Source organism: Pipra filicauda, unplaced genomic scaffold (genome assembly GCF_003945595.2).
Source record: "Pipra filicauda isolate LSUMZ 115617 unplaced genomic scaffold, ASM394559v2 scaffold101_size5749837_pilon, whole genome shotgun sequence".
Lineage (NCBI taxonomy): Eukaryota > Metazoa > Chordata > Aves > Passeriformes > Pipridae > Pipra > Pipra filicauda.
Genome location: NW_024103452.1, coordinates 3,517,538 through 3,540,475, shown reverse-complemented (window position 1 = coordinate 3,540,475; position 22,938 = coordinate 3,517,538). Strand labels below are relative to the sequence as shown.

At 34.8% G+C, this 22,938-nt stretch overlaps 1 protein-coding gene across 2 annotated transcripts in view; it reads left to right on the top strand.

Moving 5' to 3' along the window:
* Nucleotides 1–22,938, top strand: part of CACNA2D1 (calcium voltage-gated channel auxiliary subunit alpha2delta 1) — a 379,138-nt gene that overhangs the window by 194,207 nt on the left and 161,993 nt on the right. For both annotated transcript variants that reach the window (XM_027711461.2, XM_039388463.1), the window contains exon 5: nt 5,423–5,467. In XM_027711461.2, the coding sequence (XP_027567262.1) occupies nt 5,423–5,467 (45 nt within the window). The remainder of the gene's footprint in view (nt 1–5,422; nt 5,468–22,938) is intronic.

The window sequence follows — 22,938 nt, the reverse complement described above, 5'->3', positions numbered from 1 at the left end:
GGATGTTATTTAACTGGTTAATATTTTTAACGTTTTTATTAAAAATATTTTTAAAAATATAATTTCTAAGTCCTTTTTCAAGATCATGTTTTAAATGCACTTTCTAACTCATTTCTTACAGCTCATGTTCAAACACTGTACTTGCATACATACACTGTAGTTATAATTGCAAATGGTTTACTATATTGCCTGGCATTTTGTTCAATTTGAAGGCAAGTGATAAATCAATATTTCCACACATGGATGCTGAATGAAAAAAAAAGTTATTAGCTGCTAATCCCCCTCTTTTACATGTGTCATTTCACTTATATAAAATTACAAAGCTATAACGAAAGAGATTGTAGTAGTTGGCACTCTTTCCTTCTTTTACCCTATTTGCAGGCTTTTATTCCCTAAAGTTATCCTCTTTAGAAATAGACATCATTTCTTGTGTGGTAGACCATATTTAGCTTTCTTTTCTGAAGAGTCTAATTGCGCCTTAAACTGCATGTCAGACTATATAAGGGATTAAACTAAAACTGCCTGGCTTATTTGTCATACAATTTATTAGGATGGGTTTAAATCTTAATTACCCCAAAGGTAGTAGAGCGAATATTTTTTAATGCACTTCTGTATCTAAGGGGGCACAACAAAATATTTTTTAAAATTAAAACAGATCTTTTATGAACACTTAATGATTTTTTTTTTTTTTTTTTTTGGATTTGTAGGCCTTTACACTAATTTCATTTGGTCTGCCTATGAAAAGTGAAACGGACAAGTATTATTAATATTTTTATTGCCACATGCTGAGCAAAAGAACACCAAGTTCTTTCATTATTGTGAATGTCTTTTCCAAATGTGTGGAATTAATATTATTTTAAAATGTTCTCAAAACTTGTATCTGCAATTTTAAGAACTTATTTTTAAACTAAAACATCAAAATCAGACATACATTTGCAACATGGTTTGGTTTCTTTCGAATTTTGATTTCTAACTCTACCTGATTACCTGCAAACCAAAATAATCCTCACTAGTTGCAGATTAGCTGCAATATGGAGGAGCTTTTATACATTGCCTCACTTCGGGTGCGTTAGCACTTTTCTGGGTAGAATACTTAGAAGTCATGGGAAGTATCCTGTTTTAAAAGAAAATCTAAATAAACATATTTGCCTTAATTTCAGAATTTAAAACATGCACTAATAATTATGCAGTAGTGTGTATATATATATAATATACATATATTTGCAATATAATCTACTACATTAATTTTATATTTGCCTCCAGTGGTTCACTGAAGTAAATCTTTGAATTATGGAGATCTTTAACAAACACTCTTCTGTTTTCTTTTCTGAGGGAGTTCAATATCTTCTAACATCTCTGAAATGAATAAAAGTGTAATTTTTTTTGCTTTCACATTTTACCTACAATTGGTTTTGAACTGCTACTTTAGGGGAAAAAGGATAATTGTGATGTCTATCTGAATTAATACATTACGTTAATTTCTTAATATATGAAAAGCTGCAGAAAACCAGTTTCTTAATCTCCCTTTTTTTTTTTTAATAATTTATTTTCTGGTAGTTCATTAGAGTGTCTCATAAAGTTCTAGTATTCATTTCAGGCCTTCAATCTCCCCTGTAGGCCTAACACCATTTTGGGCTCCATCACGGGCACAGAGTTGCATAAAATCCCTAAGGAGCCCATGGGACAGACCTGAGGGCATATGTAATCTTAACCATAGGGTCAGTAAAAGCAACATTTCTGAACTGACCACATAGGGTGTTTGTGGAAAATCTTAAGGCTTAGAGTATTTTTTTTTCTTTCCTGAATGAAACGCAAACATCTCTTGTGGGAAAGTAGATATTTCAAAAAATCAAATATACAATCTTCCTACCAAAAAAAGAGACATTGGACTAGTTGGTGGGGCTCATATTATGTGGAAAATTCTTGGAATTCTAGCATAACATTTAGAGAGGAGGTTTTCCTACAGACACCATAATGCGGTAGCAATGATAAGGAGCTTTCTTTTTGGCACTTGGTAAAGAAGGATGTATAGCTTTTGACAACAAAGTTGCATAGATATATTATTACAATTTACTATACATTATTATCTGTAGTGTCAAATATGTCTTGTTGCGGTATAATCCCTTTTTATTGTTCTTGAAAGAATGTGATTGAAAAAAAAGCTTTATTTCCTGTGATGACAAGCCAACTTCAGTTCCATCCACATAATCCTGAGTTGAGTTTAGGTATTTATTTGTTAAATCAATAGACTGTGTCTGTAAAGTTGCTCAGTAGAGAATCAAAACCTGAGTGTAAGTTAGTGTTGGTGTGAGTTCAAATTTCATTTGCAGATGTGTGTTTCTTCAAACCTCTAGACATAGACGCTATAGAGACCAGAAACTTTGTATTTTATGCGGTGAAATTTAAGAATTTATTAATAGTAGCCAATATGTAGTGTTTCCCACTTGAATTGTTTTATACCCCAAGCTGGAAAACAAACAACTATTGAAATGAAAAGCAATAAAAAGACGATGGAACAATCTCACTTCAGCAGATAATACTTACAATGGAAATGTGGAAGAAAATTATTAGGATGGAAAAGAAAATAGTAAGAGTCACAAATAAAACATTTATGACCTGGTCCTTAATGTAATTTTTATATGCCTTGCCTAATACCTTTGTCAGATACTGAAACTGTTTGCTTTGAAAGGGGAATTAAAGACAGTGAAAACTACCCTTCACCTTTCCAATTGCATAGATTTTGTAAACTCATATACTGATACTATGCTAAAGTTTCTAATTTATTCATATGATCTCCTAAAGTCTCTCTTTCATAAATTCAGCTTCAGGACTGTCTTATTAAATCCCTTCATTCATTAACAGCAATAGAGAATATTTACCCCCTCTCTCTCATAGCATTACTGGATAAAACAAAAATAAGTATCTCTGATATTTATATTGCACCTTAGGTTCGCTGACCAAGTGTGTTGTATTACCTGGTGGCAAAAGTGTACAACAGTGGGAAAATTCAAATTCTTTGTGTCAAGAAGTTAATAAATAAGTAAACTACTCACATGAGAACCAGCAACAAAGCAATTTGTTCTTGTCAACTAGAAGTAGTTAAATTATGAAAAATTGTCCTCTAAAGATCTGACTGATCCATGAATCTAATTTGTGAACTGTACAGCATTTAGTGTGTTGTAGCACTGGGTATCTCATATTTTCTGTATTAAGAGTACTAAGATATGTCTGATGTCAGTGTAAGTTTATGCATTATATAGGTAATATATCCAGGCAGGGTAACGAAGTACAGGATATGAATAGCCTAACAAAATACCTAATTCATTTGATATGGGGAGGTATTTATTTTAATTAATTTGTAAACATATTATGTTTCTGAAACATAATTCTTTAATAGGTGATTTTAAAAATACTCTTCAGTCCAGTAGAAGTACATAGTAAAGCTATGCCAGCTTCGAACAATTTAAACAAACAGATAAAAATATAAAAGATGAGGAAATATAATTCTGACAATAAAGAATCATTTTGTTTAAGTAGATAAACACAATTGTATCTGTTGAGGACAGTGTTAAAAATCCTATGTAATAATGATTCTACAATAGGGTGTACTGCTAGGGTAAACATGAGCAGTGGGGAGGGGCTGAGGAAATAAACTGATATCTAGATGAGAGTCAATGCAGGAGAGGGCCTAATAACATTGTGTTTTATGAAAATGTTCCTTTTAAGAATGAAAGCAGTAAACAAAACCAATATATACATAATATCCAGAGAGGTACGTCCATATTGCTTTTCCTGCAGGTCATTTTTCCTGAACAAAACCTTCCAGGGAAGGATTACAGGGGAACTGCTCTAACACAACCTAACATAAAGAGTTTCTTTTCCTTATCTTCTGAAGTGAAACATTTTTTTTTTTCAACTGAGCAGATAATTTTGTGATGAAAGCACTTGTGTTAACGTTTCTGGCTAGTACCAATCAGAGTTGGATCCTTTGCCTGCTAAAGAATCAGATGGGGTTTTGAAGAGACCAAACTATTTACAGCCATGTAAAAAGTAAGAGGAACCAAAGAAAATAGAATCTTTTGCCTCTTCCGACACACTCTGAGGCTTCCACAGCATTATATGGTCGTTTCTTTATAATAATCCAGTGAATAAACAATTAGCTTATCAGTCATCATTAGTCTTTAATGATTAAAGGAATTTCCTCCTGTGACTACCACACCCTTGTATCTGGCTTCATTATCCAGATACCAATACAAAACCAACTGACCTGTGGATAGAACAGCATCTTGATGGAAAAATGCATTTTGAGGGAAAAGCAAAAAGCATGAGTTCATGTTAATAGCATTTACCTCAAATGGCATTTAGCTCATCTGTAATATATTTCATGTCTGACTCTCTAAAAGGTCACAAAGAAGAATAAATGATGTCATTATTTATGGAGTGAGGAAAACGATGGTTTATAAAGGTGAAGTGCTTTACCTTGTAGTACATGTCATGGCACTTTTTTAGTGCAAGTAATATTTTAAACACGCTGCTGGACATGAAGAAATGTAATTTCTCCTTTATTTATTCAAAATCTGTGAAGGGACTTAAAAATACTATGTCCATACTATTTAATAGAGAAATGCACATAACAATTGCTTGATTTTGATGAAAAGCTGTTGGGCACATTGCAGCAATTCTATTTGGTGGAAAGCTACTACAGCGAACCTAAGTCTTCGAGGCTGTTAAATGGTTCAGAAGTATTTCAAGAGAAAACAAAACTGTATTCCATAGGAAATAGCCCAATTTTCAAACTGCTGAATGAAGCTTCTCACTGATTCTGTAATGGAAACTAGCAATCTTCTCCTTCTTTGCTTTACTTGAATTACATGGTACAGTGTTTCTACAGAGCTGCCAGGATCTGCTCTCCACTACCACAGCCAGACTGCTGTGATGTATTTTCGCAGATTGTATTTTCACCGTGGGAGGTGAATAGAAGAATAAACGTGTGTGCAACAAATACTTAACCCACTTAGCAACGCCCATGCGTCGCTGTATCTGTTGTCTGCTGGATGTCATGGTGCATAAATCACCTAATTGCACAGGGGAAGTCACATGTATGTAACAGAAACAACTTATGGAAGTCTTTTATGAGCTCTCGAGTTTGTCCAATGTTATCCATACTTTTCTAGCTGTGTTTTGGGTGACTTATGTAGCTTCCCAAGGAAGAAGCATTAAATGTATGAACATAAGCATGAGCATGACAAATACGACACACAACAGAGAACAAGCAAAGATCTGAGTCTGTCTTGTTTCAAAGAGAATACATAAAGAACTGTGTTTTTTATTTCAAAATGTATTTTACAATAGTACAGAGTATTGTTACTTAAATTTATTCTCGCCTTTCAAACTAACAGAATTACTTTTCTTTCTCTTACAGAATAATGATATAATCTATTACAATGCAAAAGATGATCAGAATGATGTAAGTAATGTTTCATTTAATTTCATTTCCTTTTGTAAATCTTAGATTTACTTGTAAATTAACTTGTAATCCTTGAAAATTAAGGGATTGAAAATATTAATGAAACTCTAAGACTAGCATTTAAATATTTTGCAGAAGCAAGAAAGCAAGAAACTTAAAAATGTCTCCAAATTCTCCTCAAGAGCCAGATAATGTTTTATGTTCTAATTCTCAATGTCTGTCTCCTTTCATGTAGCTTGGGTTACTGATCAGTCAGAGTATGTGCTGAGAGAATAAAGATGCATACAGCAGTATCATTCACTTTTTGAAATGTAATAAAACCATAATTACAGGTCTGGAGAATCAAAATGATAAATGTAAATAATTTACTCTGAAGGAGCCATTTTCTGGTCTTATTTTCCAAGCTCATGTTATGGTGTTCTGTATTGTTTGTAAGAAATTTTTTACATGAGGAGAAGGCAGATGTAAAATGCTACTGAACAATTATTTTCATGCACCTTGTTGTTGCTTATTTGACTGTAGCAAGCTTTGGGGAAATTGATAATCCAGTCACAATATTTAAACTAAATATATGATACTTCAATTCCTGGTTTACTAAAACTCTTCCTTTAAGAGGTTTGAACTCTCCTATCTGCCATTAACTGTTAAAAATCTTTATGTCTTCTGGGGAGAATACAAGTTATCCTCACCTTCACTTGAGATAATACAACTGCTTGTCTTCATTATAGATTTAATTTATAAAACCGTAGAAAAAATATTTTAAATGTATTAATCAGAATTGCCAGCATGCTTCATTTGCACTTTTTAATCAAGTATTCTTTAGAGATTGATGGCATCACTATTATAATTGATGCCTCTGCTGTAAGGCAATTAAAGAAGATACATAGATCATGTCAAGCAGAACTACTATATATGCTTATATAGAGTTATGAGTACTTGAATCCAAATACAACAAACCAGACTGTCCTGAGTTTTAAAATGTGCATGTTTTAGGTAAACTTCATAAAAAGTAACCTAAATTTGAAAGATATTTGTCTGTTCTCATTAAAGTCACTAGAATGGCAGGTGCTGATCACTTCTGGAAACAGAATTACAGTGCTTAAATATTGGGTTCATCCAGGTCTCAAATATGTATGCAAACACTACAGACTCTTCTCCCTGGTCCTGCCTGAAAAAAATGCTCGACAGCCTTTCTTTTTTTTCTTTTTTTTTCTTTTTTTTTTTGAAATCAAGAGATTTTAAGAGAATCATCTCTGAAGCACTGGTCAGTAAAACTGCTTTTGCCATCCATGCTTTTCTGCCTCTAAGTCCATATTTTTTTCCTTGTCCATGCAGCGAGCCTTCATTTATTCATGGGAAATGATATTATATTCCTTTTTCAGTACAATTAAGAATAATTAGCAGCAGAAATTTATTTTTTTTAGATTAGACATCTAAGCTAGTCCCTGTGGGTACCTCTAGAGAGCTGTTCAGTTTGTTCTGAGACAGATGTCTAAGGTCAGCTGAATCTAGATGTGTATTTCTCTCTGTTGACCAGTTTCTATTACAGACTCTTAGATCTTAACTTTTGGATGGAGAAGAAATTAATCTCACCGGTCCTCCCCACCAGTTTTAATTTGTCTCCACTCATCCTTTTAGAATTACAACTTTATCAGAAGAGCAATCCTCTTAAACTTAAACTCTGTGTATTTTTCTGTATATGCTGCAGTACAGTTTGCTTTCCTTCTTCCTGTTTACATACCACATTCAGGAGATTCTTCTCTCATTTTTCTTCTACTGTCTCAGTGGGCCTTTTTGAATCTAATCACTGTGTTTTCTTGGACTTAAAAAACAAACAAGAATGTGAAGGTCAATCATTCTTTGGCCTTTGGATTTCTCAGTCTCAGATAAAATGATCAATTTGTAACCCCGTAGTCCATCAATCAGTAATAGACCTTTTGTACTCTTTATCCTGCAACAGCAATTAGATTCTACTTATTTCCCCTCCCCAATGCTGTCTGTAATGTGGGAGCACTTCATGGTAATTAATGAGTTTTATTGTCACAACAAGGTAGGAGGCATTATATTCCCATTTTTTATATCTCATAGGAAGATAATGGCCAAACCTGTAATTTAATACAGGTCTCTCAGGTTTTCATTCACTGTCCTTTTCCAAGAACCCTTTCATTTTGATCTATTGTAGCCTGTGCTGTGCACTTTAATTTGCAAGTGTCAATTTATTGTTGTATTTGGACAAATGCTGCAGTGTTTTATTGGACAACCGAGTGGTACCACATTAAGATGCTCTTTCCCATTAGTTTTCATATTGCTTTGTCTGTTTTCACTTCTTATCCTTTGTACCACCACCCTATTTATACTAATTTTTACTGCTCAGTTCTTTCCTCTTCTTTATGCTAGTCTCCATTTTATTTCCAATAACGATTCCATGTCTTGTTTATAGATTCCTTCTCATCTCCTCTTTGCATCTTGCTCTTTTCCCAAATTTTTTAGTGTAACTTCTTGTCATGGTCTCATAAACTCTTTCCTGCACAAGCTACAAGAGCCTAAAGAAAAGAAGATTGAAAATTTTTCAGTGATTTGACTTAAAGGACTAAGTATTACAAATAAAGCAATGTTTCTTTAATGTGAAACCAGCCACACCACACTGGAAGTCTACAGTTTCCCTGTAAGTCTTACTCCCTAGGCTTTAACTGGGAGCAGCCAGTTGTATCTCTTAAAACTGATAAGTTGTCTGTGCCACGTGGTTTAGGAATTATTCCTAATGCAGTGATACCTTGTTATTTTGGAATAATTTTTTAAAATATTATCTCCTTTTGAGCTTAACCTGTAGCATAAAGGCAGCTATTGAGTTAGAGCATTATAAATAAGGATGAAAATATCTACATCAAGTTGAAAACCATTTTAAAAATAAGAAAGGATAATTAGTTGTGAATGTACATATTTTAAAAAAAAAATCCTGCCATCATGTTTTAACAAACATTTTAGAAATAATTTCCACCCTTCAAACTTTTTTTTCTTTTTTTTTAGTATGAAGTTATGCTCAAAGTAATTACAGGGCAGCAGTGAGCAGAGAACAGAACGGTTACCTAAGAGGCATGCTGCTGGTGGGTTTGCTTCTTCCCAAGAAGACACTTGGAGATTTAGAGGCATGCTGACAGTGGCACTCGAAGTTTATTGCGTCTCTACTTGTACCCTTACACAAGTCTTGCCTTTTCTACTAGTTTATGGTGTCAAGGGTTGCAAAATTTGCTTTTATGTGCAGCTATGATTAATTTAGGAAAACGAAGTCTGTTGATGAATTATCCCAGATTTACTTGTAACCAAGTTTGAGCCTTTTCCAAATTTGATCTAAGAAATGCTATCTTTTTTTTTTTAGCTCTGACCAGAAGAATTCAGGAGTTTTCTGGCTTTTCCCCTCATAGTATATATTGAAAAATAGTAGAATGATTTAATTTACACAAGCGTAATATTTTATTAATTTTGTAGCTAAACATCAGAAAAGTTTCCTCTGTAAGGCAATGTCTCAAGAGCTGCATTTTGGGTCAGGAGGAACCTTTGAGGGGGAAATGGCATCTGAATATGGTCAGTTTGGAGGAGAGTCTGGAGCTGAGAGACTCCAGTGATCAAGTCTCAAAGGTTACAGGTATAAAGAGACTTTTCAGGAGACTGGAAGGGTGATGCCAGGTTTCTGCAAGTCCAACAGCTGCCAGTTGCTGGATTGAAAAGTGAGACTGAATGTAATGACCTGCCCTGACACTACAGAGAAAGCTGGGACAGGGATTGCTTTTACATGTCATCTGACAGATAAAGATTTCCTCTAGCTTTTCAAGGCTTTTTTGACTTTACTCTGATAAGACATACCTTTAGAAAGCTCCCTTTTATCTGCATATGTAAGTGCAGTTTTATCTCAGTGCTTTCACTGGATCTGGGTGCCAGCATACAAATAAGAAAATCAATATCCTACTATCTGGGTTTAGCTACCGGTGGATTTCAAAGTATCATTTTTTTTTCTGAGTTAAAGCTAGTGACTTTTCAGTATTTCACAGAGAGTGAAGGATAGGCATTTCCAATGAGAAATTTGTCTCAAATAATTTAGGATGAGCTTAAGTGCTAAACTGTAGAGAATCTAGCCTGTTTTTATGATACGGCAGACTACCGAGAGTAACTTTAGCTTCTTTAGGTCTCTTATTCCCTCTGCCCTCATTATATGATAATCAATACAGTTTGACATTACAGTCACAATTAGGATGTGTTGTGTTTCTTTTCATCTTCTCTTTGTCCTTTACTACTTCAGTGATGGAAAAATTGTTAAAATTAGTCATAAAGAATTTGCCCTAGCTATTCTCATTTATGATGAGTAACTGGGCAAAGTGTATGCCATGGAGATTGGAAAGTGTAGTTAGATAACTTGACGATAACTGTGATTTGCAGTCCCTTGCAGTCAAGAAAGTGCCAACGAGTAGCTGTTGTACATACAGCATATTTCTTCAGGGCTTATTTTTATTGTTGCTATTCTTCATGTAAGTTGCAGCTATTTTTAGATTTATTTTTTTCTCTGTCTGAATCTACTAGGGTTTTTCAGCAGGTCAAGATATTTACATATATTTACATACCTAGTTCTCGTATTTTGTGTTTAATGTTACATCTCTTGATGGTATGTGATAGATTTATGCATGTGAAAATTTCGTTGGAAAACATCAGTTAGCTCTTGTTTTTAACAAAATTTTGTACATTCTTGGAGAATCATAATACTGAAATGGCCTAATGACCAAACTTGTAAATAGACTGAAATATTGGTTGACTGATATTTGGAGGAGGTATTTTGCATTTGAACTCTTTGAGAAGTTGATCTGCACCTGTGCCACTTATTCTAAATCTTATCGATATGACATGGGTTCTACTGAGGTTTTGTTTGTTTTGGTTTCTCACTGTAATGGGTATTAGCTATACAGACAAATGCCCTATTCTAGCCCTTTTTTATATAGACAAAGGAGATATTTTGAGAGAGTAGTTTCCTCTTAGGTAGCTACAGGAGAGAAAGAAGATTTTTGCTAGTATAAATTATATCTTTTATAATGAAAGACTGTCAGAGTAAGACTGTTGATGCACTTGTATAGAGACATTTTAAAGCCTTAGAGAAGTTTCATTAGAACACAAATCTGTAATAAATGTCATATTTTTCAACTACATTTTCATTTTGATTAAAATATTAACCTATATCTTTTATTACTGGAATGTAGTACTTGGAATTAATAATTAATCTATAATAAACCTAAAATTTTATGAAACTAGGAGGGAAAAATTGATAGAATCTCATAGATTCCCTAACTTATTTCCATTTTTAGAAAGAACTTCATAGTAGTTGTACTTTCTGATCCCTGAGAGTATTCCAAGTCTCTGTCCTCTGCTTCTCAAATATTCAACAAGTTCCTAAATGTCTCTCTTTTAAGTTACTATATTCTAGATATCATAGGACATACTTACTTTGAAACATATGTTTAAAAAATTTAATTTTAATTAATATGTTTGAAAATGAACTGCGATAAAAAGGTAGATCCATACTTAATCTTTTTTTTAATGTAGCAATTTGGTTATACTTTAAGGAATTGTTTCTCTTGCACTGCAGTGTATAATAAAAATAATATTATGGCCAAAATATGCACTTCTTGCTGTAGTGAAGATTCTGTTATAGAAGTGAATTTTGTTATAAGATAGCAAAAAGCATTTTATTTTTATGTTTTTATCTTTCATCTCATTTTCATCCTTTTTTTTTCCCAATACAAGATGACATATTGTTATTAATTCTAGTAATTTCATGGTACTTTGACTTCCAGAGCTTTTAGGAAAATGCATATTCCAGTGTTCTTGCTGTGCACATTTCTTTCTCACATCAGGAATCCTATTTTATCTAACAGTGTGATTTGGATGCCATTCTTTGGAAAACAAGGGTTGGAACTGATAGTGAGGTCATGATTGACATTGTCTGCTTTAGTACCAAGACTTTTTGCATTGTTTACTGAGGAATGTGTGCCTTTATCAGGTATCACTGGGAAACATGTCGGTTCTTTCCATTTCAAGGCATTATAGGTAAGCTTGAGTCCAATCCATAGGGTGAAAAGCCATTTCTTTGAGCTTCCTATTGAAATTATAATGATCTATTGCCACAGGGAGCAGGGGTTCTTGTTTTTTCCTTCTTTTTATTTATTTTTTTTTTAGTATTATGATTAAAAAAATAGGTGTCAGGTTTATATTTCTTTATTCAAATTTGTGCAAGTCTTCCCTTCTCCCAAATGAATATATGTTCAAGCTTGCAATGAAAAATACATGATAATGAAATAAATGACTGCCCCAAAGCTATCTCCTACCTGTGAAACAGAGTTATGAAATAATAATGGCAAGAGTGATAACTGTAGTTGTCAGTGTCCTAAAAAAAGATGAGAATGTTCTTAATGCAGAGAATCCTACCTTGAAGGCACATTTGCACAAAAGAGCAGTGCTTGAAGTCTCCCCGTGGAGGCTAAGTTTGTGCCACATCAAAGATCAAAATTCAGCCCCAAAGCTAGTGATTCATCAGTTTAATGGAAAATCTCTTGCTTTAGGGTATTTCCTACTAATATCAAATTCATGAGTGATAACAGTTGCAGTGAATGCAGTGTAATTGTTTATTGGTAAATAAAAGCGACACCAAAAGCTGAACCTGTCATAGGATGTTTATAGCATTTGAAGCAGTGATTTTTAGCAAGCCCTTTGTTGCCTGATTACAGATAGAAATGTTATATGAGTGTTCTGACATGTTGTACGAGTGTTCTGACACATCACCTTGAAACGTGTGGGTCACACTGAGATTTTTAGCGGTACAAAACAAAAGAAATGACTTCATCTGATGTTTTCACATGACTGATAGAAGATGGAAGTAGGCTTTGAAAATTGCAAGTCATGTCAAGAATCCTGGAATGGAGCACTTAAATATTTCAATAAGACTTAATATTTAGACTCAAGATATGTAAGTCACCAAAATCTTCAAGGCATGTTTTCAAGTTCAAGGTAAAAAAAAAAACTAGCAAAGACAATGTGCTGGTGGGTGTATCCTCTGTGATTCTGTTGATTTGCTGCTTGTGCATTTGTTAGATTGAAAAAATGACCAAAGAAGGCCTTCCTCATAAGTATGGCTGAAATTAGAGGTAAATATTATAATTACAAAATTTGTTTCAATATTCAATTTGTATATGGAACAAAGGAGACACACTGGAATCCCCATTCTGGGAACTGTATACAATTATTATGAGTTGATTGGAGATTAATATATCATTTTGCTTTCCTCAGATGAAATGCTGCTTAACTCAGAAACATAACATCATATTGCCTTTCGTGGAGATACCTTTCGAGTGGTTTATGACTCCAAATACTTCACCAAACAGAAAATAATCTACACATTACACTATTTTGGAATTTTCAGGGAGTTCCCTGTAGTGTAGGTGATCTGAACTGCAGTTCCTTACCTTTTCTTGCACTGCCCCTGACTGAAAATAAGAGCATTTCTGAGCTGACCTATGTAATCTGCAAAGGGCCAGATCACTTTCCCTGGCCTTTGTATACCCAATGTATACCCAGTTCTGTACCCATCCACAACATGTTCTGTCCCTGTTGTTTTCTGGAGAACAGATGGAAAAAAAATAGATTGAAGAGGACAGCCATATCTAATATCATCACTATTTAATTTGTACGTGTTTGTAAGTGGATGATCAATCTATTCTGTGGAGTTTAAGGCCTGCTTATTGTATCCAGTGTTACCTTCTCCTGAAATTCTCCTAATTAACATCTCTGACTTGCAGTACATGCCGTAAGTATGGTAAAGCAGCAGAGCTTCAGAATTTAATCCTCTCATTTCATGCAAGGTCATTTACTCTGTAGTTCTGCACCTGAGTCATGCCTTGAGTAGGGTTAAGTAGGAAGCAGTTTGGGGTTTAGCTTCACAGGATCACAGAATATTTTGAGTTGGAAGGGACCCACAAGGATGATCGAGTCCAACTCTTAAGTAAGTGGCCCGTACAGAGATTGAATCTGCAACCCTGGCATTATTACCACGATGCTGTAACCAATTAAGCTCATCTCAAAAGCATTTCACAGATTCATGGGATTGTTTTGGTTGGAATGGACCTTAAAGATCATCTCGTTCCAACCCTGCTACCATGGGCAGGGACACTTTTCATTAGGCCACGTTGCTCAAAGCCCCATTCAACTTGGTCTTGAACACTTCCAGGGATGGGGCATCTATAACTTCTCTGGGTAGCCTGTTTCAGTTTCTTGCCCACGTGGCTGTGAAAGACCATTTGTACTTCTGCTTCTGTCTTGAGACTTGAAATCTTCCATGGGTTTTAGAACTGGTATGTGAAAAGGTGCGTTAAAGGTATTCTTACTCCTCTCTTTATGGAGTGTATTGCAAATAAGTTTTAATTCAGTGGGAAATCACATTGTCCAGATCTTAAAAACATTTGAACTTGGCTTCAGCTGACCTTTTACCTAAGCATTTTATTTTACTGACTTTTTAAAAATTCTTTCAAAATCTATAGGTTGACCTGTTTTTTCTCCCTTTTATTTGTATTTTCTTTTTGTTTGTTTGTGTTTCTTTGTTTTCTTCTGATGTGCTTCTTTTCTTGGGCAGAATATCCTTCTAAATTTCCCTTAATCTCTGTGAATGCTATTCTTCTAATTTATTTTGGTTTTAAGATTTCACCATACTAGCATTTTTAAAAAAACATATAAATAGTCTTACATAGTGTTACTTAAATTATTATATGGCATTTAGTTTGCAGGGAATTTCAATGGTCCATAGGTCAGTGCATGGTTTAGTGTTACCTACAGCTCTTATCTACCTAGATACAGCTACCATTTCATTAGTGAAAAGCTGCCTTAAATTTATGTGAGCGTGAATTAGCAAGGGATGTTTATATGGTGCTTTGAGCCCCATTAGTGGGGGAAAAAATAGATTAGGAGGGCTTCTGGAGGTCATGTAGTCCAACCTTCTCAAAGCAGTTCTGTGCTCCTATTAATGTTGTTATTGACACAGAAGATGGTACAAATTAAGAAGCAGGAGCAATAACCAATTAGTATGTTGCAGGATGTGCAAAATCTGGACCTAACCAGTGTGACTGAAGATAAGAATACACTGTGAAGCAGGATCAGTTGATGGCTTAGCAAAGCATGGCAAAGACAACTGCATCAGATGAAAAAAATCAAATTAATTAAATGTTCACATTCAGTTGGTATTATAACTAATTCCCAATGAAGCATTAAGATGATTTAACAGTTCTTGCTCTCCAGGGATATGATCTTTAATCAGATGTGGGGATGGTAAAAGGTAGACAGGGCAATTTATTCCAATAAGTGTAGAACAGTTCCTAGTTTGAAATTTAATTGGGTGATGTATGAAAAATCTAAATTCTCTAGAGTGCATTTTGGTCTTGAAATTTTAGATGACTAAGAATTCTATGGAACTTTTGTCAATAATGGATATTTTAATTTTATTTTATTACATATTTGAGTGATGTGAAAGAACAATGAAGGAGTCTATGAATTTTAGAAGATTTTTTTTAGTTTAATAATTAACTGGGCTTTTCTGAACTCCTAGTAACACTTCAATCAGTTAAAGATGTGCTTTTCTTCTAATATGGCCCTATATTTCTAGTGTTGATTAATGATATTATTTTATCCAGTCAAACCCCTATTATAGTCAATGCTGAAGTAGGCAGTTCTGTGCAACACCTGGTAATTTAAGGGCAGATAGGAAAATCACTCTTAGTGAATACCTTGTCCTGAAACCCTGATTTATCCCAGACCAGGATGCAAAACCCAGGAAGGCTATGGTGATGTTGCCTGAACCTTCAGGAATGGAAGGGATGGAATTAGGGACCACTGAGGGTAATCAGACATACACACACATGTCCATGGGACCAGTTGAGATGGATTCAAGGGTACTGATGTCACTATGAGGCAGCTCTCAATCATCCTTGAAACACTGTGGGGATTGGAGGTGGGAAAGTGTCACATTTATCTTTAGGAAGATAAATATGTCTTATACTTCTTATGTGCTTAAATATTTAAAATACACATTTCATTTTATCTGACATTGCAGTTCAGCAGAAAATAGGACAGGACAGAAATGAATTTTTTGCATACTGATGTTGCTACAGCAGACTTTGTGCAGATTTGCAGTGAAGGTCAGATATAATCTGTAATAATGAGAAAAGAACATAGCTTTTAATTCCTTTGTGATTATTAAATAAGAAATCAAGGTTTGAAGAAATACATATCCTAACTTACTAAAATATCATGTCAGTTTTAGGAAAAACAAGCTGATTGCACAGGTCCCTTTAAGGTAAATTACATCAATTGCTAATATGCTGTGGTGGTTTCAGATTTTCAGCACCTCACCCTGCTGTCTGACCTAACCTCCTTAGCCTTACCTTGTCGGGACACTTACAAAATAAAATCTCTGCCTCTTCAAATCAGAGTAGGTGATCTCCCCGAACTCATTGGTCATTAGTTGCTTAAACAGGCTGGCTCAGGCAATTTAGCATTTTAGTTTTCAAGCAGGAATCAAGGAGATGGAGGAATGGTCTTGGCTTGCAAAGTGGAGCAAGTGCCCTTTGGCAGGTCCGGTAGGAATTTGAATAATTATCTTCAGGTAAAAAGAATAAATCTATGCAGGTGTGTAATCCTGCTTCTCTGGGAAAACTGCTAAATAGAGTTGAATTTTTAGTATGATATATTGCCATGTTCTCTCCCATTTGGACCACTAGTCTACCATGGACCTCCTTCTTTAATACTTGTCATGTGTTGCCTACCTTTTCTAGCTGGGTAATTGTTCATCATATCATTCCAAACAGGCTGTCTTTTTCAGTTTCCTACCTGCAAAATTGTATAGAAGTTTTATTTGGTGATTTGCTACCTATAGCTATAAAATGCAAGGATAGGTCGTGTGAGTATGATTCAAAACATAAATAATATCAGTGCTCTCAGCATTTTTTTTTCACATCATTGATGATAAAATTCTGGTATAATCATTAGAAATTTGAAAGAATTGCTGTTACAATTTTGCTAATTCCTCTATTACTATCTTTTAATCTTTCAAACAGAAGAGGATCTCCAGAACCTTGGATTTCTGTTTTGAAAATCCCTCCACATGAAGAAATTAAGAAAACCCAATCGTTTTCATCTGTTTTTCTAATATGTAATTCACTGAAATGTTACAAGAAGTTAACTGAAATGCTACAAGGTTTTTATAGGGTCATGGAATATTTTGGATTGAAAGGAACCTTTAAGTTCATCCAGTCCAACCCTGTGCAATGAGCAGGGACAGATCGAGTTGCTCAGAGCCCAGACCAACCCGACCTTGAATGTTTGCAGGGATGGGATATTTCTCTGAGCAACTTGTTCCAGTGTTTCACCACCGTCATAGCTAAATACTTCTTCCTTATATCTAGGCTGAATCTACCCTCTTTTAGTTTTAAACCATTTCCCCTTGTCTTATCTCAAGAGTCCCTGCTAAAAAGCCTGTTCCCAGATTTCCAGGTCCTTACATTTGATAAATTAATTACATAAAGGATTCATTTATTCATGAAACCAAAGTCATGATGCAATGAATTTTGTGAATAGGTTGGGATACAAATAAAAAGAAAACATTGTTATGTTCGAGACTTATAATAATAATTTTATGTGTATCTAAAAGTTCTGATCAGAAGGTGTGAACCATAAAGTCAGATAAATGAATGCATAACCTCCCCAAATGGTTTTGAACCATCCATAAAATATCATATCGTTTTGTATATAGTAGACAAGCCTGTAAGTAGCTGTATAGAAATTATTACCCAAAGATTGTTACATTCAAAAAATAGCTTAAGAAGCAAATAAATACTTTTAAATTATTTTTTCTCTATACTTGATACATACTGAAATTACTCAGTTGGCAGAACACTGAAAATAAAATGACCTGTAAAAGTTTTTTTTTTAATTTTTTAAAATATAACTATTCAATCCAGAGTTCCATTCATTTTCTTACTGACATACATTAACCAATTGATGCATTAGAAGCATATGGAAACACATAAAGCACTGAAAGCATCTTGCATCTACATTAAATATAATGGCCCTTGAGCATAACATACTGATGGATGCAAATATAAAACTGTTTCCCTACTAAATTCCCTACTACTTTCCTTTCTGAATCTAACCAGACCCTACATATATTCATATATATATTCTTATGTTTATGCATGTTTATTCTTATGCACGTGAACATGCATATGTTCATATTCTTATGTTTAACACCTCCTTGTTGTATAAAGTTAGAATAAAGTAAGAATATTTCAGTTCTGAGCCAACTGTTTTCTTATTTTATTTGTAACTCTTTTACTTGAGTTTTGTCCCTAAGAGTAAACAGAAGGATGCCACTTTTACTTAAAATCTTCAAGTAGCTGAGTGGAGACCGCAGCCCCCCACTGACACACCAATGAAAATAAAATAAACTGTTTGCAGTTCTGTCACAACCACAGAAACACACTCAGCAGTTTTCCCGCAGCTGGAAAGTCACAGCTATTGAAAAGGAAATAAACAAATGTTATCAGAAGGCAATGCACTCATTACATTACGTAAAATGATGTGAAAGTGCTGTGGCTATTAGAAATGTGTTCTAGCTGCCCCTTCAAAATTAACTCCCCTCTATCTCATCCTTAGAAGAAGTGTTCCCATCCTTTGCTTGCTGCAGGCGTGTTGCTGAGCTGTGTGCTTCAAGCAACATCTCGTTCTACTCTCTGTGTTAGGCCCCGTGTAACATTTTAATCAGGCCACAAGCTGTGTTGGAGGTGCTGGGTATGTAGTTCTACAGCATTACTTTCCTCAGGGAGGAAAAAAAACCCAACAAAACAGCAAAATTGAGTAAAACAGAAAAAAGAAAAAAAAGAGGAAGGCGAAATTCTATGCTTATTTTCTTTATTTCAACAGATATTAGCAAATAAAAACCAGGCAGAAACCTAAAGATGAAAAATAGGTTAGTTTTTTTTTTTTATTCATTTCAAGGTAAGACAGAAAGGAATCACAGAGCAAGAATTTTGATGTCTATAAAACCACAACAATTATAATTTCATCTCCACGTTTGTTCTCTAAAATGGCAATGGTAGAGACAGACCCTGGATACTAAGGCAATGGAAAATAGTACCAACCAATTAGTTCCTATTTTACATAAGTATGAAAGCAGGCAGGTATCATTGTTTCTGGATGGATTTCTATTCAGGAATTGAAAGATTATTCTTTTGTCATGAAGCTAAATCTGTTCTGATGCTTTGATCAACTCTACACTGTTCCTGAAAAGAGTCTGTCTTCAGAAAACCACTGAAGATTGCTTCAGTTTGCTTGTGGGTTTTTTCCGTGTTTCACTCATGATTTTTTTTTAAATTAACATCAGCTTTCTGATCTTCAGTTTTTAACAGCTGCAAGAAAAAAAAAAGTTTTATATTTGCAGACAAACCTTCTGATTTCCACAGTAACCAGTATTTTTCAACTAAATGAAAATTTAAAAGTAGAGATACAAAATCTGCTCATCTTCTCATAGCTGTGATGATGGAAAGTAGCTGAATGCTGCAAAAAGTTATCAGGATATGTCCTGCTGCAATGAAATAGGCAGCTAAACTATGTCATAGTTTCTTGAAATGACCTGGTTTGATTTTGTTTTAATGGATATTTACTTTTCTAGACACATCTTTCAGTGATACTTCTTGGCATAAAGCTCCCAGTTATCTCATGTATATACATTAATTTATGTTCACAAAGCCCTTGAGAAAGAAGTCGCATTATTTCTGTTATGTATTTGGCTTATAAAAAAACCACAGAAGGCAGCCCCCAGTTTATTGCAGATCATGCCAAAAGCGATTTAGAAAAGATCACAAAGAACGGCTACAGGAAAACTCACTTTATCCGAATTTTAGCTGCCATATCAATTTCCTTTTATTCTGATGATGAATGGTAGACATATGAAAAAAATACTTTATTTGTTAAAAAAAAAAAAAGTCTTGAAATGGCACGTGAACTGAAAAGAGAAATGGATTTTAGCTGTCTCTCAAGGGAGAGAGAAATTAGTCTGGAAATTCATTGCAGAGAAATGAGTGAGTTATTTTGCTGACTGTCAGTGGTAGGTAACAATGTAATGCAATAAGGGAAGGCCAGGTTTGAATAGATAGAAAATTAATCTTCAGCCACTATCTCCCATGGGATTTTCCTGTGCCAGTATTGATTGCATTTCAGCTCCTGTCTTGGGAGAGAAATTGGCTGGAGTTAGATTTTAATTGTATTCACATGCTGGATCACTTTCCTTCAAAATATTTATTTTGCTACTTTCCTGAAAACAAAGTTTAACTTGGTATTTAAACTGTACCAACTGACACCACAATCTGTCGGGCTTTTAATAAAAATGCCAGACTAAAATAATTAATAATATTGAGGGTTTTCTTTTTAACCATTCCTTATTTTTTTTCCTAATTTAAATGTAAGCTACTTGAAATTCATAAGTTTGACAAATGAAAACTATATAGATTGACTTTCTATAGAAGGATGCAGTATAAATTTGATGTGTAAGGCCTGGCACATCATTGGTCGTGCTGGTCAGGAGGTACTGGCCCAAGTGAGTTCAACAATAATTTACATAAAATGCTTCTGATACTTATCTGTTGCGTGCAGAAGTAGTCAAGAGCTTTAGATCTAATAGAACAAAATACTCCTGTGTAAGGGAAACTATGTAATTTTAAAAGAATTTTGTCATTTGATGTCTTGGGTTTTGGGACAGATTGATGCCTTGTTTTGATATGAGAGCTGTACATCACAAAATACTCCCAGGAAAAGTCAATAAGAAGACTAAGGAAGCTTCTACATTAGTTTATGTAGATATAGATCCACTGTCCTGCATTAATAAATTGAGAATAATTTTTAGATTAATGAGTTTTTTTGGTATCATGGAATATTGGTATGAAGAATAACAGACCGAGTCTTTATCACAGTCTTTTTTAGGGGCACCTGGACATGTGTGCTGTTAGAGATATGAGAAGTAGATTTTATGTTTGAAAGTTTAAGGCATTCAAGTCTATTAACTAAACCCTTTAATTTTCAGCAAAGTTTAATCAAATTTTGGCAGGAGACTTGAATCTTCTTTCATAGCATGAGTGAATGGAGAGACTGAAAGGTTGTATTTCTTAATTGGAATGAAATTGAAATATCAAAAAGAAGAAACATGATCCTTTTATGTTCAGATGCTTCAGGAATTTCAAGCAAAAATCTAAATGTATTGTAATATGAAAACTTCTGTGCAAGACCTGCTAGGATGGACCATATGACACATGATGTGATTCTTGGGACTGTCTTATACAGGACCAGGAGTTGAACTCTGCTGATCCTATCTAGTCCCTTCCAACTCAGGATATGCTATAATTATGTTTACCCCCTTTCTCTTTACCATACCCTTTCCCTCCCAAATATATCTTGTGGAAAATTAGTTGAAAGAAATCTTTTGACATTCACTCATTCTGGTGTTTTATTGTAATAATGTGCCCTGATGATTCTCAGTTATTTTCTGAATTTATCTGTGAAAGCACTGAGTTCGTAGTTGTGTAATTTCAGAAATAATAGTTAGGATTTTTTTTTTAAATCAAATTACTCTCAGGCAGGAGGGAAATTTTGTCACATGAATGATTGATTGTTGAGATAGCATTTGTAGAACTAGACAAACTCATTACTTTGAGCAGCATGAAGCTGAAAGATAATTTGTGAAGAAGACTCCAGAATTTGCTTAATGTTTAGCATTCCAGTTCCGAGGGAAGAAAAAGTCCTGTGTGATAATATAGAGGAAAACAACAACAACAACAGCAAGAACAAAAGCCAAACCAAACCAACCCTCTTCCAACAAAAAACCCCCAAAACCCAAAAAAACCCCCCACCATTACCCCAAACAAACCCCTGCCCCCCAAAAAAACCCTAAACAAATGAGCAACAACAACAATAATAAACTCTGTGTAAAAATTGAGCCAAATTACATTGTCTGAAGCTATCAGAATGCATATATTTCAAATTATATAATGCATAAATTGTACCCATCCTTGCTCCAGTTTGCACAGTTCAGAGTAAGGTGTAATGGTTGTGGGGGATTGACCTGGACCAGCTGCCAGTTGCCCACCAAGTCCTCTGTCACATTCCTCTCTATCACACCCCCACCCCAGCAGCACAGAGGGGAGAAAATAAGACCACTAAAGGCTCGTGGATCAAGATAAAGACAGTTTAATAAAGAAAAGCAAAGGCTACACATTGAAGCAATAGAAAACAAAAAGATCTATTCCTTACTTCCCATCAGCATGTGATGTCCAGACACTTCCTGCAAAGTAGGGCCTTAATGATAAATGCCTGCCTTCCCTCCTCTTTTCTCTTAGCTTATATTGCTGAGCACAACATCCTTAGCTGTGGAATATCATTTTAGTCAGCTTGGGTCAGCTGTCTTGGCTATGACCCCTCCCAATCTCTTGCCCACCCCCAGAGTGGGGTTAGGTACTAAATAACAAGGTGAACTTAGTGTAAAATATAGCAGCTGTGCTGCATAAAAGTAGTCAGAATTAGTACCCACCTTCTTTTCTACCAAAACTTAATAAACTTGTGTTGTGAGATCCATCTCACCTAATTCTAGACAGCTGTATTGCAGACTTCTGCATCTGGGTGATTTGCCCTATGGCTACATTTACAATCAGTCAAAAGTAGGAGACACTTCTAAAGCATGATTTATGTCATGGGAAAATAGGCATCTAATTAAGATGAGATGAATTGTACTCTAAACATGACCGTTTCTCTTCCTTGCCTAAGAAGGCAGCCTGGGATGATGAGCACAACACTGCTATGTTGTTGAACACAGTGGATGTCCCTGGTTAGATGAGTTCTGCCCTTTGTGTTTCCAAAGGAAACCACTTCCTTGAAACCAATCTGAGACTGCTGCTTATTTTAGGCAACATTTGAATCTATATTTAGTAAACCATTTGTCTGTAACCCTGTGATGAAGCAGATGAGAAAACATAGGGAGTTCATTAGATGACTTTGTGGGTAAGTTAAAATTTAGCTGCCTATACTTTGATAGGGTATAATAATAAGCAGAATAGCTTCAGCACACATATGCCTGACTGACCAGCAGGTGCTTCATTGTCAGCACTATTTATCAAGCATAACACATTTTTAGAAACTGATGACTCTATAGTATTAAAAATATCCTTATAATTGCCTACAATTGCTGGCCTGAGTAACCATTCAGTATCGTGGTTGATTTGTTATTGCTTTAAGTGGCAGTCGACTCATGTCGTGAGGCCTCCTGTTCCAGCTGCAGCTGAGACAGGTGAAGATGTTGCCACCTCCTCCTGGGCCTTCTCTACCTCCTTGGTTCCACACTCCATGTAATT